The 13218-nt window shown below is 42.1% G+C and overlaps 1 protein-coding gene across 2 annotated transcripts in view; it reads right to left on the reverse strand.

Annotated features, from left to right (window-relative positions):
• Positions 1–13200, reverse strand: part of PIGG (phosphatidylinositol glycan anchor biosynthesis class G (EMM blood group)) — a 32633-nt gene extending 19433 nt beyond the window's left edge. The window contains exons 1-7 of one of the 2 annotated variants that reach the window (XM_075864634.1): positions 13023–13200; positions 9967–10172; positions 7405–7614; positions 7042–7230; positions 5612–5753; positions 4789–5001; positions 600–817 (exon numbers count right to left, since the gene is read on the reverse strand). In XM_075864634.1, coding sequence (XP_075720749.1) covers positions 600–817; positions 4789–5001; positions 5612–5753; positions 7042–7230; positions 7405–7614; positions 9967–10059 — 1065 coding nt within the window. In that variant the 5' untranslated portion in view covers positions 10060–10172; positions 13023–13200. Of the gene's footprint in view, positions 1–599; positions 818–4788; positions 5002–5611; positions 5754–7041; positions 7231–7404; positions 7615–9966; positions 10173–12919 lie in introns of both variants that reach the window. The other variant, XM_075864626.1, reaches the window with a different exon arrangement.
• Between the last annotated feature and the right edge of the window lie 18 nt (positions 13201–13218).

Genomic DNA, 13218 nt, shown 5'->3' on the forward strand with positions numbered 1-13218 from the left:
ATTAGTGTCCCAAAGATGGAACTCCCACCTGCGGATATGCCAAAATTACCCTTTAAAAGGATCAATATGGGTAAACTGTGTTATGCCTAGTACAGGTCTTGAGTGGGAGCGGTGCCTGGCACTGGGATTCAAAGAATACCATAGGGAGTTATACACCGCCCTCACCGACCAGTGCCAGCCACACAGTAACCCCATAACAGTGCAAGCCACAAAGTACACCCATAACAGTGCAGGCCACAATTATTACCAGTCACACAGTGTGCCACATTATTGATAGCACTTCATTCTCTGCATGAATAGGACAGTTGTGTCTTTTTGAACTACCAGAACAAGCAGGTATGTGTCTTGATGATTGGGGGCCACATAACAGGATTCCAGGCCAATGGTTGTGCACTCCTAGTCTAAGGCCATGTTCACATGAGTTGTTTTTCTTATTTGCAGTAAAATCTGATGATTTCAGACCATTTTCGCAGCAGACATTTTGCACTGCATGTTGACGTGGCCTTACGTTATACTCGCACGAGTATTTATTGAGGATTTTCCCGTCTAACAAGAGTCAATACCGTCAATTACACCCATAATACCCCAATAGTTTCTACCTCTAGAGTTATGATGGCTCCAACTGTCATTGAGTAGATGTCATACTCTGCCACTTGTTTACTTAATGAAGCGCTTAACTTCTGCAGTGCCTCTATATACTGTTTAATTAGTTTTCTGCCAAGGTTAGTGAGGACTTCTGAAGTATTCCCTTCAAGGTATAGCTTAATCCAATTTGCATGTAACTTTTCTGCCTTCTTAAATTGTTCTACACCGTCATCTGAAAATAAAAATCAATGAAAATAAAATTTGGGGCAGATTAGATAAATTATACAAAGATGTGCTTAACAAAAGCACTATATGTCCCTGTTCACACAAACTTTTTGGCGCGTTTTTTGACGCAGAAACCGTGCCAAAAAACGTCCGAAAACACCTCCCATTGATTTCAATGGGAGGCAGAGGTGTTTCTTTCCCGTGAGTGGGATAAACCGCTCGCAAAAGAAAGAAGCGTCATGCATGCCCTGTCTTCAGGCGTTTCCGTCCTTGAACTCCCATTGATATGAATGGGAGGCAGAGAAAGCGTTTTTTGGCCGTGGCCGAAAAACGCCGGCAAAAACACGGTAAAGAGAGCTCAGGCAGGTCAAAATCTGCCTCAACATTCTTGAAGGAATGTTGAGGCCGATTTTTCTGTAAACGGGAGCCTATATGTTCATTCTGTCAATATACATATAAAAAAAAAAAAAAAAAAGAGAGCACAAGAGATAAACACCAAAACATACAATACCTATTTGTTAGGCCCCATGCACACGACCGTATTTTTGTCCACCCGTAAATACTGGCGTAAATACGAGGCCTTGGTCACACGTATTCGACCCGTGTTGCACCAGTATGTACGGACCCGAGCCCGTAAATACGGGTCCGGTGTTTACGGGCACGTGTTCTCTGCAAAATTACACTGCAGTAATCGGCAGCCCTTCTCTCTATCAGTGCAGCCCTTTCCGTAATAAAAAGTTAAAGAAATTCATACTTACCCGGCCGTTGTTTTGGTGACGCGTCCCTTTCTTGACATCCAGTCCGACCTCCCTGGATGACGCGCAGTCCATGTGACCGCTGCAGCCAGTGATTGGCCTGTGATTGGCTGCAGCGGTCACATGGGCTGTAACGTCATCCCAGGAGGGCGGACTGGAGGAAGAAGCAGGGAGTTCTGGGTAAGTTTTACAGCTTTATCTATATTGTGATCGGCAGTCACTCACCCTGGTGCTGAAAGAGTTACTTCTGATCGTTTAACTCTTTCAGCACCCTGGACAGTGACTATACACGGACGTCGCCTAGCAACGCTCCCGGAATTACGGGTGCACACACACGTAGTCACCCGTAATTACGGGAGCCCCATAGACTTCTATGGGCCTGCCCGTGCTGTAATTACGGCCTGAAATAGGATATGTTCTATATTTTTCAACGGCACGGGCACTTTCAGTAAGCATACGGGGAGGTACCCGTGGCCAATAGAAGTCTATGGGCCCGTAATTACGGCCCGTGATTACAGGCATTTTTACGGTCGTGTGCATGGGGCCTTAGAAGGGTCCCTTGGAAATAAGCTTATCCCAAAGTGTTCCCTGCTGGTACCCCCAGCAATCAGCTGTAATCGAATGTGGATATATACCACAGTGGATATAAAGCATTATACAGGGTTGATTGAGTAATGGAAGACAGGACAGATCCTCCAGATCAAGAGACGCTTTTTGTAACCTTTCTACACTCTAGCCAAGACAAAAAGATCCTGAACAGAGTCCCCCACCCCTGTATTACTTCAGAATTCCCTAGTAGAGTATATGAAATTTGTTTTTCTAAACTGGACAAACCCTTTAAGAATATTTTTTACTGAAACAGCAGTCATTACGGAGATACACATGTAGAACAGTCTCAGACATTGTGCAACACAAACAGGGCAATGATCAACAAGCGAACGCTCGTTCATCGGCTGATCTGCTCGCTTATGCAGCATGAAATATTATCGTGGTCGGCAGCACATCTTCCTGTATAATCAGGGAGATGTGCTGCCGATATGATAGAAATGTATGGGGTCCCCTTGCATTGCTCCTTGTGAAACGAGCTTTGTTTACACGGGCCCATGCCGGCCGTGTATGAGGACCCTAAGTTTGGTCGGGCAGATTAGTGGGCAGGCATTATTATGAAAACCATATTTAACAGGAACAGGGATAATGCAGAGGCCAACTCTACACCAAAATCCTGGGAAGGAATAAGAAAGGGAAGGAAAAGAGGGAAAGGGAGAAAAGAGAAAAAATAAAGAAGAAGTGAAAAGGAGAAAGAAAAAAAGAAAAAAGAAAGAATGAGCCCTCAGAGGAAAGAAGGCAGACTAGATCAAAAGGATTAGCTAGAGATGCCAGGCATAGTACATCAATGGGGACCAGATTTGCTGAAATTTGTCTTGGGAATAAGATAGACTGGAAGATCTCTACATAAAATGTATGTAGGGTTGCTCGGTTAGCACTTTGCACCACAGAAACATCAATGTAATTTTTCTCTTTGAAGATATACTAGATATAGAACAATGTATTCATGAGGAGTATTGAATACGTTTTATTTCTGGCTGTAGTGATATCCTTTACCAAAGAATATTGTATATTTTAGGAATATGCTATTCTTGTCTAAAAACGGGCTTTCGGTTATTCTGTACACTATATGAGTCAGACAAAGTGTATAATTCATAACACGTAATAACTTGACGCACATATTTTGTCATTTTCCTTATTCGTTGTAATTTAACATGTGCAGTGATTTTGTTAATAGCTTTATAAATGGTCGTCATCTACAACTAAGATGATTTTGCATGGTTTTGAATATTATTGATTGTACTCGACAGACTGCCTGAAGAAGGTCATATGTAGACCGAAACGTTACATTATTATGGATTATGAATAAATTGTCATAAACAGAGTGCCAGGTTTTACTTTTATTATATACAAGTGATATAACGTTACTATCTCAGATGGGTATACTCCATTTACGTGATTGACTTCCAGGGAGAACCAAGAAATGGAAGAGAAAGTAGAGACAAAAAAAAAAAAAGCAGCCTCATGACAGCTTATATGGCTGACAAGGACAACTATCCTATCCTATGAACTGAAGGTGGGAAAAGTCTGGAGCACAAGCAGCGGAGCTGAGAAAGACTGCACACAATCTGCATATAGTAAAGTATAAAAATACCTCTCTATGTGCTCACCTGACTTAGAGATTTTCCCACAAGACAATAACAATCCAATAAATCGGGAGGATTAATATAGTGAGTTAAAAAAGTGATTAGCGATTTCTTCTAAGCTCAGGCTTACAAAACCGATGAGATTTTTAAAAACATTTCCAGGTTTGTTTTTTATATTGTATTGAGGGATCGTGAACAAAGCTATTAGGAACATGACTTTACAGGCCCTAAAAAAGGTATCCTAGAGTTACATGAGATCACATATAGTCATCTGGAGAACCTAAAACATGAACTTTAAATAGAATCAGACACCAGCTGGTGTACTTACTTTATAAATCCATGTAAGAATGGCTGTATAATCCTTTCTCAAAGTTTTCTGCCTTAGGCATCATTTACACGAGCGTAATATACACGCGTGCGACGCGCGTGCTTTTCACGCGTGTCGTACGCACCTATATTAGGCTATGGGGCAGTGCAGACAGTGAGTGAATTTTGCGCAGCGCGAGTGCGTTGTGTAAAACTCACGACATGTCCTCTTTGTGCGCATCACGCACCCATTGAAGTCAATGGGTGCGTGAAAACCACGCAGGTCGCACGGAAGCACTTCCGTGCGAACTGTGTGATTCGCGCAACAGCTGTGAAACTCTGAATGTAAACAGAAAAGCATCACGTGCTTTTCTGTTTACAAACATCCAAACGGAGTGTCATAATGATGACGGCTGCGAGAAAATCTCGCAGCCGCGCATCATACTCTGATGACACACGGAGCTGTTAAGTGCCTTTTGCGCACGCAAAACGTTGCGTTTTTTGCGTGCGCAAAACACACACGCTCGTGTAAATCAGGCCTTATAGTAAAATGAACCTTTTAGGTGTCCTAGACTCAAAGTAAGTACACCAGCTTCATCAGGTCTAAGAAATCTATTTAATAATGCATGTAGTTTGTATTGTGAAATCTGGTGACAGATCATGTTTAAGCTTTGTATCGAATAACTTATTATAAGACTAAACAAACCTGACATTAAAATACCTACCTTTCTCATAAGCCTTCAGATTCTCTTTAAGAAGTTTACAGAGCTGATAGCCATTTAGGTGGAAAAAACGCAACTGTTCTCTCATGGTCTTGTGTTCTACTACTGCTGGTAAAAGCATTCCTAAGCTGCTCATGGAAATTGGCAGTCCAAGGCCCAGGGCTAAAGTTGGTGCCAAATCGGTTTGAGGAATCATCTGAGGTTCTTTAAATGTACCTAAAAAGAAAGCCATACAAAGCCAATAAAGTTTGAACAAGCCAGAAGCATTTCACATTAGGTTTATAATAACAAAATACAATACTAAAAAGACTCCTAGTCCCACATTTACAATGACTTGGTTTTTTTTGGCCAGTCTAATTAAATAAGACAGTTGCAGTGATTTGCGCCAAATGTATTAAAAGGAGCACACCTCTTAATAAATTTGGAGCATTTTAAACTGACAGTGAGGAAATAAAATCTACGCCTGCTTTGAGCAGCATGGATTATAGGGTGATGAATGGCATCATATTATATTCTCTCTGCCGAATGCTGTGAGGGGGAGGGGTGCATCAGCGGGAGACATATGGCTCAGAGCAAACCGGACAGCTCTGACATCACACCAGGATCAGCCCGTCCACCCAACAAGCAGTGAGAGAAAATGTGCATTTAGAAAAACCAAGGAAAAAAGAGACCAAAAAAAAGGTTAGACACAATATTTTTGGCTCGATTACAATTATTATACATCTACAACTGCCTAAGGAAGGATTGTAATTTTTTATTTTTTTGTAACTAGGGGTATTCTTTAAAAAAAAAAAAAAAAAAAGGAACAGATCCACCCATGTTATACCAGCTTTGTCTTGAAATGCTGAACTAATTAACACAAGCGGGGTCTCCACTTCCTCATCAGATGATCCCCCATGACTTCCAGCTTCCGACATGCCATGGTCACCACAGACAACAGTTAAACTTGGGAATGATGGGTCTTCGTCCTATAATGAAAAGAAAAACCAATGCTTTCTGATGGGTTATACATATTTAAGTCTGAACTAAAACAAGGCTGTTAAAAATGATAGAATAAAAAAAAAGAAATAAAAATAGAGGACCGCTCTCCTGACATGTTTATCTTCGTATATACTCAAATTCCTCATGAAATAATGTTGGAGCAGCAATTTTATTTTTTATAAGAGCTATGCATAGAACTGGGTATTACCATTCCGCCTGTCCCATGAATCCTGATCGTGTCAGGCCGACCCTATTGACAAGGAGGAATGGTAACACCCAGCTGTCAATTTATTCATACAAGTATTTAGTCAGGAAGACTCTCTTTTAGTTTAATTCATCGTGACTGCAGTACGTAATATTTTCCCACATCTTTACGCTTTGTAGAAATATTCCAAAATTTAAAATACACTATTTGGACAAAAGTACGTAGACACCTGACCATCACACCTATATGAGCTTGTTGGACATCCCATTCTAAATCCATAGGCATTAATAAGGAGTTGGGACTCTTTTGCAGGTATAACAGCTTCCTCTCTTCTGGGAAGGCTTTCTACAAGATTTCGGATTGTGTCTGTGACAATTTGTGCCAATTCAGTCAAAAGAGCATTTATGAGATCAGGCACTGATGTTGGATGAGAGGACCTGGCTCGCAATCTGCGCTTCGATTTATCCCAAAGGTGTTTGATGGGGTTGAGGTAATGGCTCAGTGCAGGACACTCCAGTTCCCCCACATCGAACACACCAAACCATGCTTTTATGGACTTTGCTTTGTACACAGGGGCACGGCCATGCTGGAATAGGATAGGCCTTCCCCAAACTGTTGCCACAAAGTTGAAAGCATAAAATGTTCAAAATTTTTTTTTTTATACTACACCATTAACATTACCCTTCACTGTAAATAAGGAACATAGCCCAAATCCTGAGAAACAGCCCCAGACCGTTATCCCTCTGCCCCACAATTAATTAAGGCTGGCGTTTCATACACCTGTCTTAATCTAAAACAAACTGTAGTAAGACGCACCTCATTTATTGAAAGGCGCATGCCTCTTAAAAAATGTTGTAGCATTTTTGTCCGTCCATGCGCCAGGAAATCAAATCTACTCTAGCTATGAGCTGGAGTAGATCTGCACTATAATTTTTGCAAAGTTTTTTAGTTTACAAAAAATAGGAAAAACGAATTTTTGACTTTGTGACTTTTCTACGTCAGAACACTGGTGCAGAGGGTTTCATAAATTTCCCGCAATAACTTAAAGGCAAGCACCAGAAGCTTCTTACTTTTGAGATCAGAGCAGAGTGAATCTTTTTCAAGACCAGATCCATTTCATAAAGCTTTGGTCCAATCAAATGGCTGTGTGGTCCAGTTAAATGGCCAATGTGATCTAATCCAAGATAGTGAAGAATCAGCATATCCCAGTTATTCCGCTTTAAAACGTCATCTAAATGCCGCGTGACATTATCATCAACCTGAAAGAACAATGATGTAACATTTCAAACACATTCTCAGACGGATGGAAACATTTGTTTCAAATTTAAAAAAAAAAAACTATTTTAGAAATTTAAAAAAACTAAATTACGGTGTTAGAACAACGCAAACCACACATTTGATGGTAGGTCCAGCAATCCAGTCATTTAACATACCTCTGTAAAGTCTGAAACAAAGAACGATGTTGTCCCATCAAACTCCACAAAATGCTTAGGAAAAAGTTTTATCCATGTGTCGTCACCATAAAACGCAATTCTTTTTCCCGCTTGCTTTGCTTGCCATATCAGGTTGTCTTCCAATAATTCAGGCGAGTTGAGATTCATTACAATGTCAATAAAGCCCGGTATACTGCCAGTCATCAATGCCTGGAGACACAGAATAGGAAGCAGTCCATAGTAAAATCTCTGTGATGCTAAACCAACTTTACGTGTCCAAATGGAATATACTATCAAAAATAGAAGAAGAAATAAGCAAAAAGACACAGCCATAGTATACCTAGGATTCCAGGTGAATTGTCAGAATAAGCCGTCATGTAATGTGCTTGAGTAATAACAGTATTTCTCAACACAATGTCACCTGTATAATATATTTTGTAGCAGGCTCCATCTGTAATTGTCAGTTTTTGATATGGATTACCTCCCCCCCGCCCAAAATTCTGTACCTGCTGCCAATGAAATAACAGAGGGTCCTAAACGGTGTCCTGGGTGAGCCCCCCATGATCATACAGTCTCAATACTGTGATCACTCTACTCTCTAATGAGATATGAGAAATTGCAGCCCTTCTGCAGACCCCCCCCCCCCCCCCCGCCCCAACACACACACTGCAGAGGTAAAGTGCTTTGGACATTATAATACTTTTGCATTGACTAATTGGTGTTACCATTCCCCTTGTCAATGGGGTACGTGCCTACATGCTTTGACATTGTCCAATCAGTGCTGAGAATGTCAGAATGTGTAGGGACATGCCCCATTAACAATGGATTAGTAATGTCCAGTTTTCAGTTTATTCATACATTTCCCAGATGAATAACAGAGGAACATCACACTGCAGTTCTAGGTGAAAGATGCCCCAGAATTATTATTTTATGGGGATAACATGTATTTACTAAAAAAAAAAAAAAAAAGACATGTCAGGGTCACAGTTCCTCTTTGAGAGGTTGACCCATCATGACAAACCCTGTCCATATGCCCTATTAGGGCACATGGACGTGGTAGGGTGGGGAATTTTGCTTGGGATCCCACTCTATGTGTCAGAAGGAAGAGCCACTCTGGTACATCTGGCGTGTCCTGGCATTATATGGACGGCCACACATTTAAATGGCCTGCTTGTAATGTTACATTTCCCCTGCAGCAGCCGATGGCTTGCTGCAGCTTCCCCGGCAATAACAGCTTATCGGTGGGTGTGAGAAAAGCCAGATTCTTTTTGAAAAGTGGTTGTCTTCTTGAGATAACTCCTTTAATATAATCCATCAAGTAAGCTGTGCAGTGAATAACAGTTGTCATTCACTCCTTTTCGTACAGTCCACTTGATGCTGTGTACTGAAGACATGAATGCAAGCTCAGGATCACTGGGGGTAAGTGACTTTTACTCGATATTACATTACCACTAATGCTGTACTATAACGCATCACTGATACGGATGTTGGCCATATTATTGCTCATGTGCGTGCGCGGACGTTTAGAGTAATAGTAATAATATCAATAAAGTAATTATGTCAATAATGTCCTGTCAGATGTGCAGCATGTGTAAAGGATATATACTGTCATGTCCATGGCCGCGGGCCATCAGGCTCACTCACCTCCTGACGGCCACAGGCATGGGTCTGTGAGCGCTGGCCCCAGCCTCCTCCGCTTATCTTGGCCGGGTCCCGTAGGGTGCGCGCGCACTCTCGTGCCCGCTCTTAAGGGGCCAGCGCGTGCACCAGAGTTTAATGTCTAAATTAGCCCATAAGTACCCTGGACTATAAGAAGGGCCCAGTCCCTTCCTCCCATGCCTGAGCGTTGTTGTCATACCCCAAGTTTGTTTAAGCAAATGGTCTCCTAATGTTTCCCAGTTCCCAGCGTTCCTCGTTCCTGTATCTCGTGCTACCTGGTCAAGGGCCGTGCTGAGCTGTATTCCACGCCTGTCCTTCTACCTGCTGCCTAAGTCCCAACCGAGCGGGTCATTGCTACTGTCCAAGCTGAGACTGTGACCTGTGCCCGGTTGGCCAGCTGCCATACCGTCAAGGCGGTACGGCCAAGTGGGTCCACGTACCCAATGTGACATATACATTACAGTATGGCACAAATAAGTTACATTATGAACATAAAAAAATATTTCTAGATATAGCAGCATACCAAGACACTACCCGGTTTGTTTAAAACAACTAAAACATGAAACTTTATGAAGGATTCATGCATTTAAATATATACACAGTAGGGAAAAGGTGCAGAACAAGCATTTGATTCTCCTTCAGCTCCACCGCAGGGCATATCCCATTCAAGATCTTCATCTAGTAGCCAAGTGGAGAGCGGCTACAAAGTTCATGTCACACTCTGGAGAACTTGCCACATTACTTGGGTCCTTGGAGGTCTTGTCATTATGGCCCATTTATTTCAACGAGCACTGTGCAAGGAGTTTTCCATACCAGACATCCCCTTTAAAAATTGGACAATTCACAATGCAGTGGATAATACAGACCTTAAAGAAGAATCTGGAATACACATTAGGTACAAACCTTGATACGAGGCATTGTAACAGTTGGAGCTGTGGCCTTAGCTATAAAGCTGAGGGTTGGTCCCTTTTCTATAAGTTGTGTTATATAAGGCATGTGTTTTTGGCCTTTAGCGCCAAACACAAAGTCCTGTCTCAAAGCATCTATGAGGAGAATAACAACTCTCTTAAATAGAGGATGGGGAAGTTGAGTCCAGTTAGATGTTTTACCTGAAAAGAAAAAAAAAAAGATAAAAAACACTCAAAATTTTTCCGTCTGCTCACAAATGTCTGTTAGCAAAGTGAAGTAAAACGTATGAAGAGATGTATCTGAATGGCCGCCATGTAATAGTTCATTTTCCCTTCAGCAACCACTGCAAGGCAAATGTCTGGCTGGCCGCGGCTTCCCCTGGCTGTTTGTCAGGGGTGCTGGGAGCCGGACCCACTGCAAGTCAGCGGATCGCTGTGGCATCTCTTATCTGAAAGGGGTTGTCTCTGATAAGATGACCCCTTTAAAGACATGTGTAAAGACACTTCTTACACATGTGCTTATCAGGCAGGAAAACTTTGAGGAAAGAATACACAGCCATTCTGACATTATATATTCATACTAAGTACACCAGCTTCATCAGGTCTAAGATCTATTTAAAGGGGTTATCCAGGTGTTTTCAAATTTTGCAGGAGGGCAGGGAATGGTATAAAAAAAATACGACCCCAGTTCCAACGCTTCAGTCCCGATAGTTCCTGCAGCAGTCACGTGCCATTCATTGGTCATGTGCCACTGCAGCCAATTGCTGGCCTCAGCTGTCACGGCAGCATCACCGCTGAGACCAGCGATTGGCTGCAGCGCCACGTTACCGATGAAGGCAAGTGACAGCCGCAGAAGCTTTCGGGACCGGAGCAGCAGCGAACGTGGTGTCAGCACTGGAACGGGGGGGGGGGATTTCAGAGGGTGTATACCTGTTTGTTTATTATTTTATACCCTCCCATGCCCTCCTGCAAAACTCAAAAACTCCCAGATAACCTCTTTAATTCTGTATGCAGTTTGTGTTATGAAGTCTGGTGACAGATCCTCTTTAATTTCTCCTGTGGTGTTACTGAAGGAAAACTGAACTCTAAGGGTATGTTCACACGCACTGTTTTCAGACATAATTCGGGTGTTTTACGCCTCGAATTACGCCTGAAAAAATGGCTCCATTACGCCTACAAACATCTGCCTATTGCTTTCAATGGGTTTTACGATGTTCTGTTCCCACGAGGTGTAATTTTACGCGTCGCTGTAAAAAGACGCCTGCGTCAAAGAAGTGCATGTCACTTCTTGGGACGTTTTTGGAGCCGTTTTTCATTGACGTAATCGTATGGACCCGGAAAATAAAGCGAACATGTCATTTTTACTGCAAGGTGAATGGAGTAAAAACAAAACCCAAAAATCAATGGGGAAATTGCTTTTTTTTCCCCATTTCACCTTACAAAATAATTTAAAAAAACGTCTCAGTACATTATATGCTAAATTACATAATGCCATTAACCCCTTATGTAACTGTACGTGATAAGGGTTAAGGGGGGAAGTATGGAGCACGCTCACGGGCTGAGCTCACTCCATACTCAGCAGGTGACGGCTGTGTAATACAGCCGACACCTCACTGTAACGAGCAAAATCAAGATCACTTTGATTCCGCCTGTTTAGCATCTTAAATGCCGCGATCAATCACCACCTCTGCATTTAAATTGTTAGAACTAGGCGGAATTGGCACCCTGACAATGTGTCACCCCCCCTCCCCCACCCCGGATGCGATTAGGGGGTGCCAATGGATGTCATGGCAGCCTGGGGGCCTGATGAAGGACACTGTCAGTATCACGATATACTGCAATAAATTAGTATTACATGCGAGCGATCGAACGATTGCTTGTTCAAAAAAAAAAAAAAAGAAGCCATTTTTCCTCTAAAGTAATGTAAAAAATTAAAAAAGTTACAATTGGTACCGCTGCGTCCGCAAAAGACTGAACTATCACAATATAGCATTATTTAACGCGCACGGTGAACGCTGTAAAAAAAAAACAAAAAACATTTCAAATGCCAAAAATCGCTGTTTTTTGGTCAACTTAGCTTTCAAAAACATTATAATAAAAATGTGTATGGAACAAAGATATGGAACTGATAAAAACTACAGCTCGTCCCGCAAAAAATAAGCCCTCACACTAGTGCTAAATCCACTGAAAAATAAGAAAGTTATGGCTCTCAGAACGTCATGAAACAAAAACGTTTTGTTTTTTTTAAAGTAGTAAAATATAAAAAGATCCATATACATTTGGTATCACCGTAATCGTATTGAGCCACAGACTAAAGTTAAGTTGTGGTTTTTACCACACGGTGAAAGGCATAAAAAAATAAAAATAAATAACAAATAAATCAATGGGGGAATTGCAATTTTTCCCAATTTCAGCCCGCAAATAATTATTTTTTTTCGGTTTCCCAGTACATTATATGGTACTTTAAATGCTACAAATAGAAACTACAACTCCTCCCGCAAAAAAATACGCCCTCACGCCGCTCTATTGACGTAAACAAATTTTAAAAAAAACAGTTATGGCTCTTGGAAGGCGAGGAGTGAAAAACAAATGAAAAAGCAAAAAAATATCGAAGGGGTTAAAAATGACAACTCGTCCCGCAAAAAGTAGCTCTTATACGACTATGTCAACGGAAAAATAAAAATAAAAGTTACGGCTCTTGGAAGGTGAAAAACAAAAATGAAAAGTGGCCTGGTCCACAAAGGGTTAAGGAAGGACCGTTATTTAGAGCCCCCAATGGTTTCAGTACCAGAGACAGCACAGAAGATAAATTCACAGCATAGGGAGTTCATTCATTTATACTAATCGGGCTTCATAGGACTGCCCATTAGTCAGGTAGGCAGCTGCTTCCACGGGAATATCGCGTGCTATGTTAATGATGAGGCAGTGGACAGCGCTGGGCACGTTACCTGCCCAAGGTTCTGCTGGGATCTCAGAAATGCTGCTTTTCCTGGACTGAGATCGCACAGGGACTGGAAAGAAGCCGCGCAGGAACAGACCAAGGCCAAGCACCTGGATAAGAAGGCAGCAGCAAGCCAGGACCGACGAACCGACCTTCATAGCGCTGCTGTCAATTCCCCTCTGCCAAGCAGTAATCAGCTGGACGCAGCGGCGGCGGCGGCGACAGTTCCTAGTTACACTTCCGGAGTACGGGGCGGTAAAAGGGACAAACTTCTTGCGCTGAATGGCTTGATAACGCTATCGGTAC

This window comes from Rhinoderma darwinii, chromosome 1, assembly GCF_050947455.1.
Source record: "Rhinoderma darwinii isolate aRhiDar2 chromosome 1, aRhiDar2.hap1, whole genome shotgun sequence".
NCBI classification, from domain to species: Eukaryota; Metazoa; Chordata; class Amphibia; order Anura; family Rhinodermatidae; genus Rhinoderma; species Rhinoderma darwinii.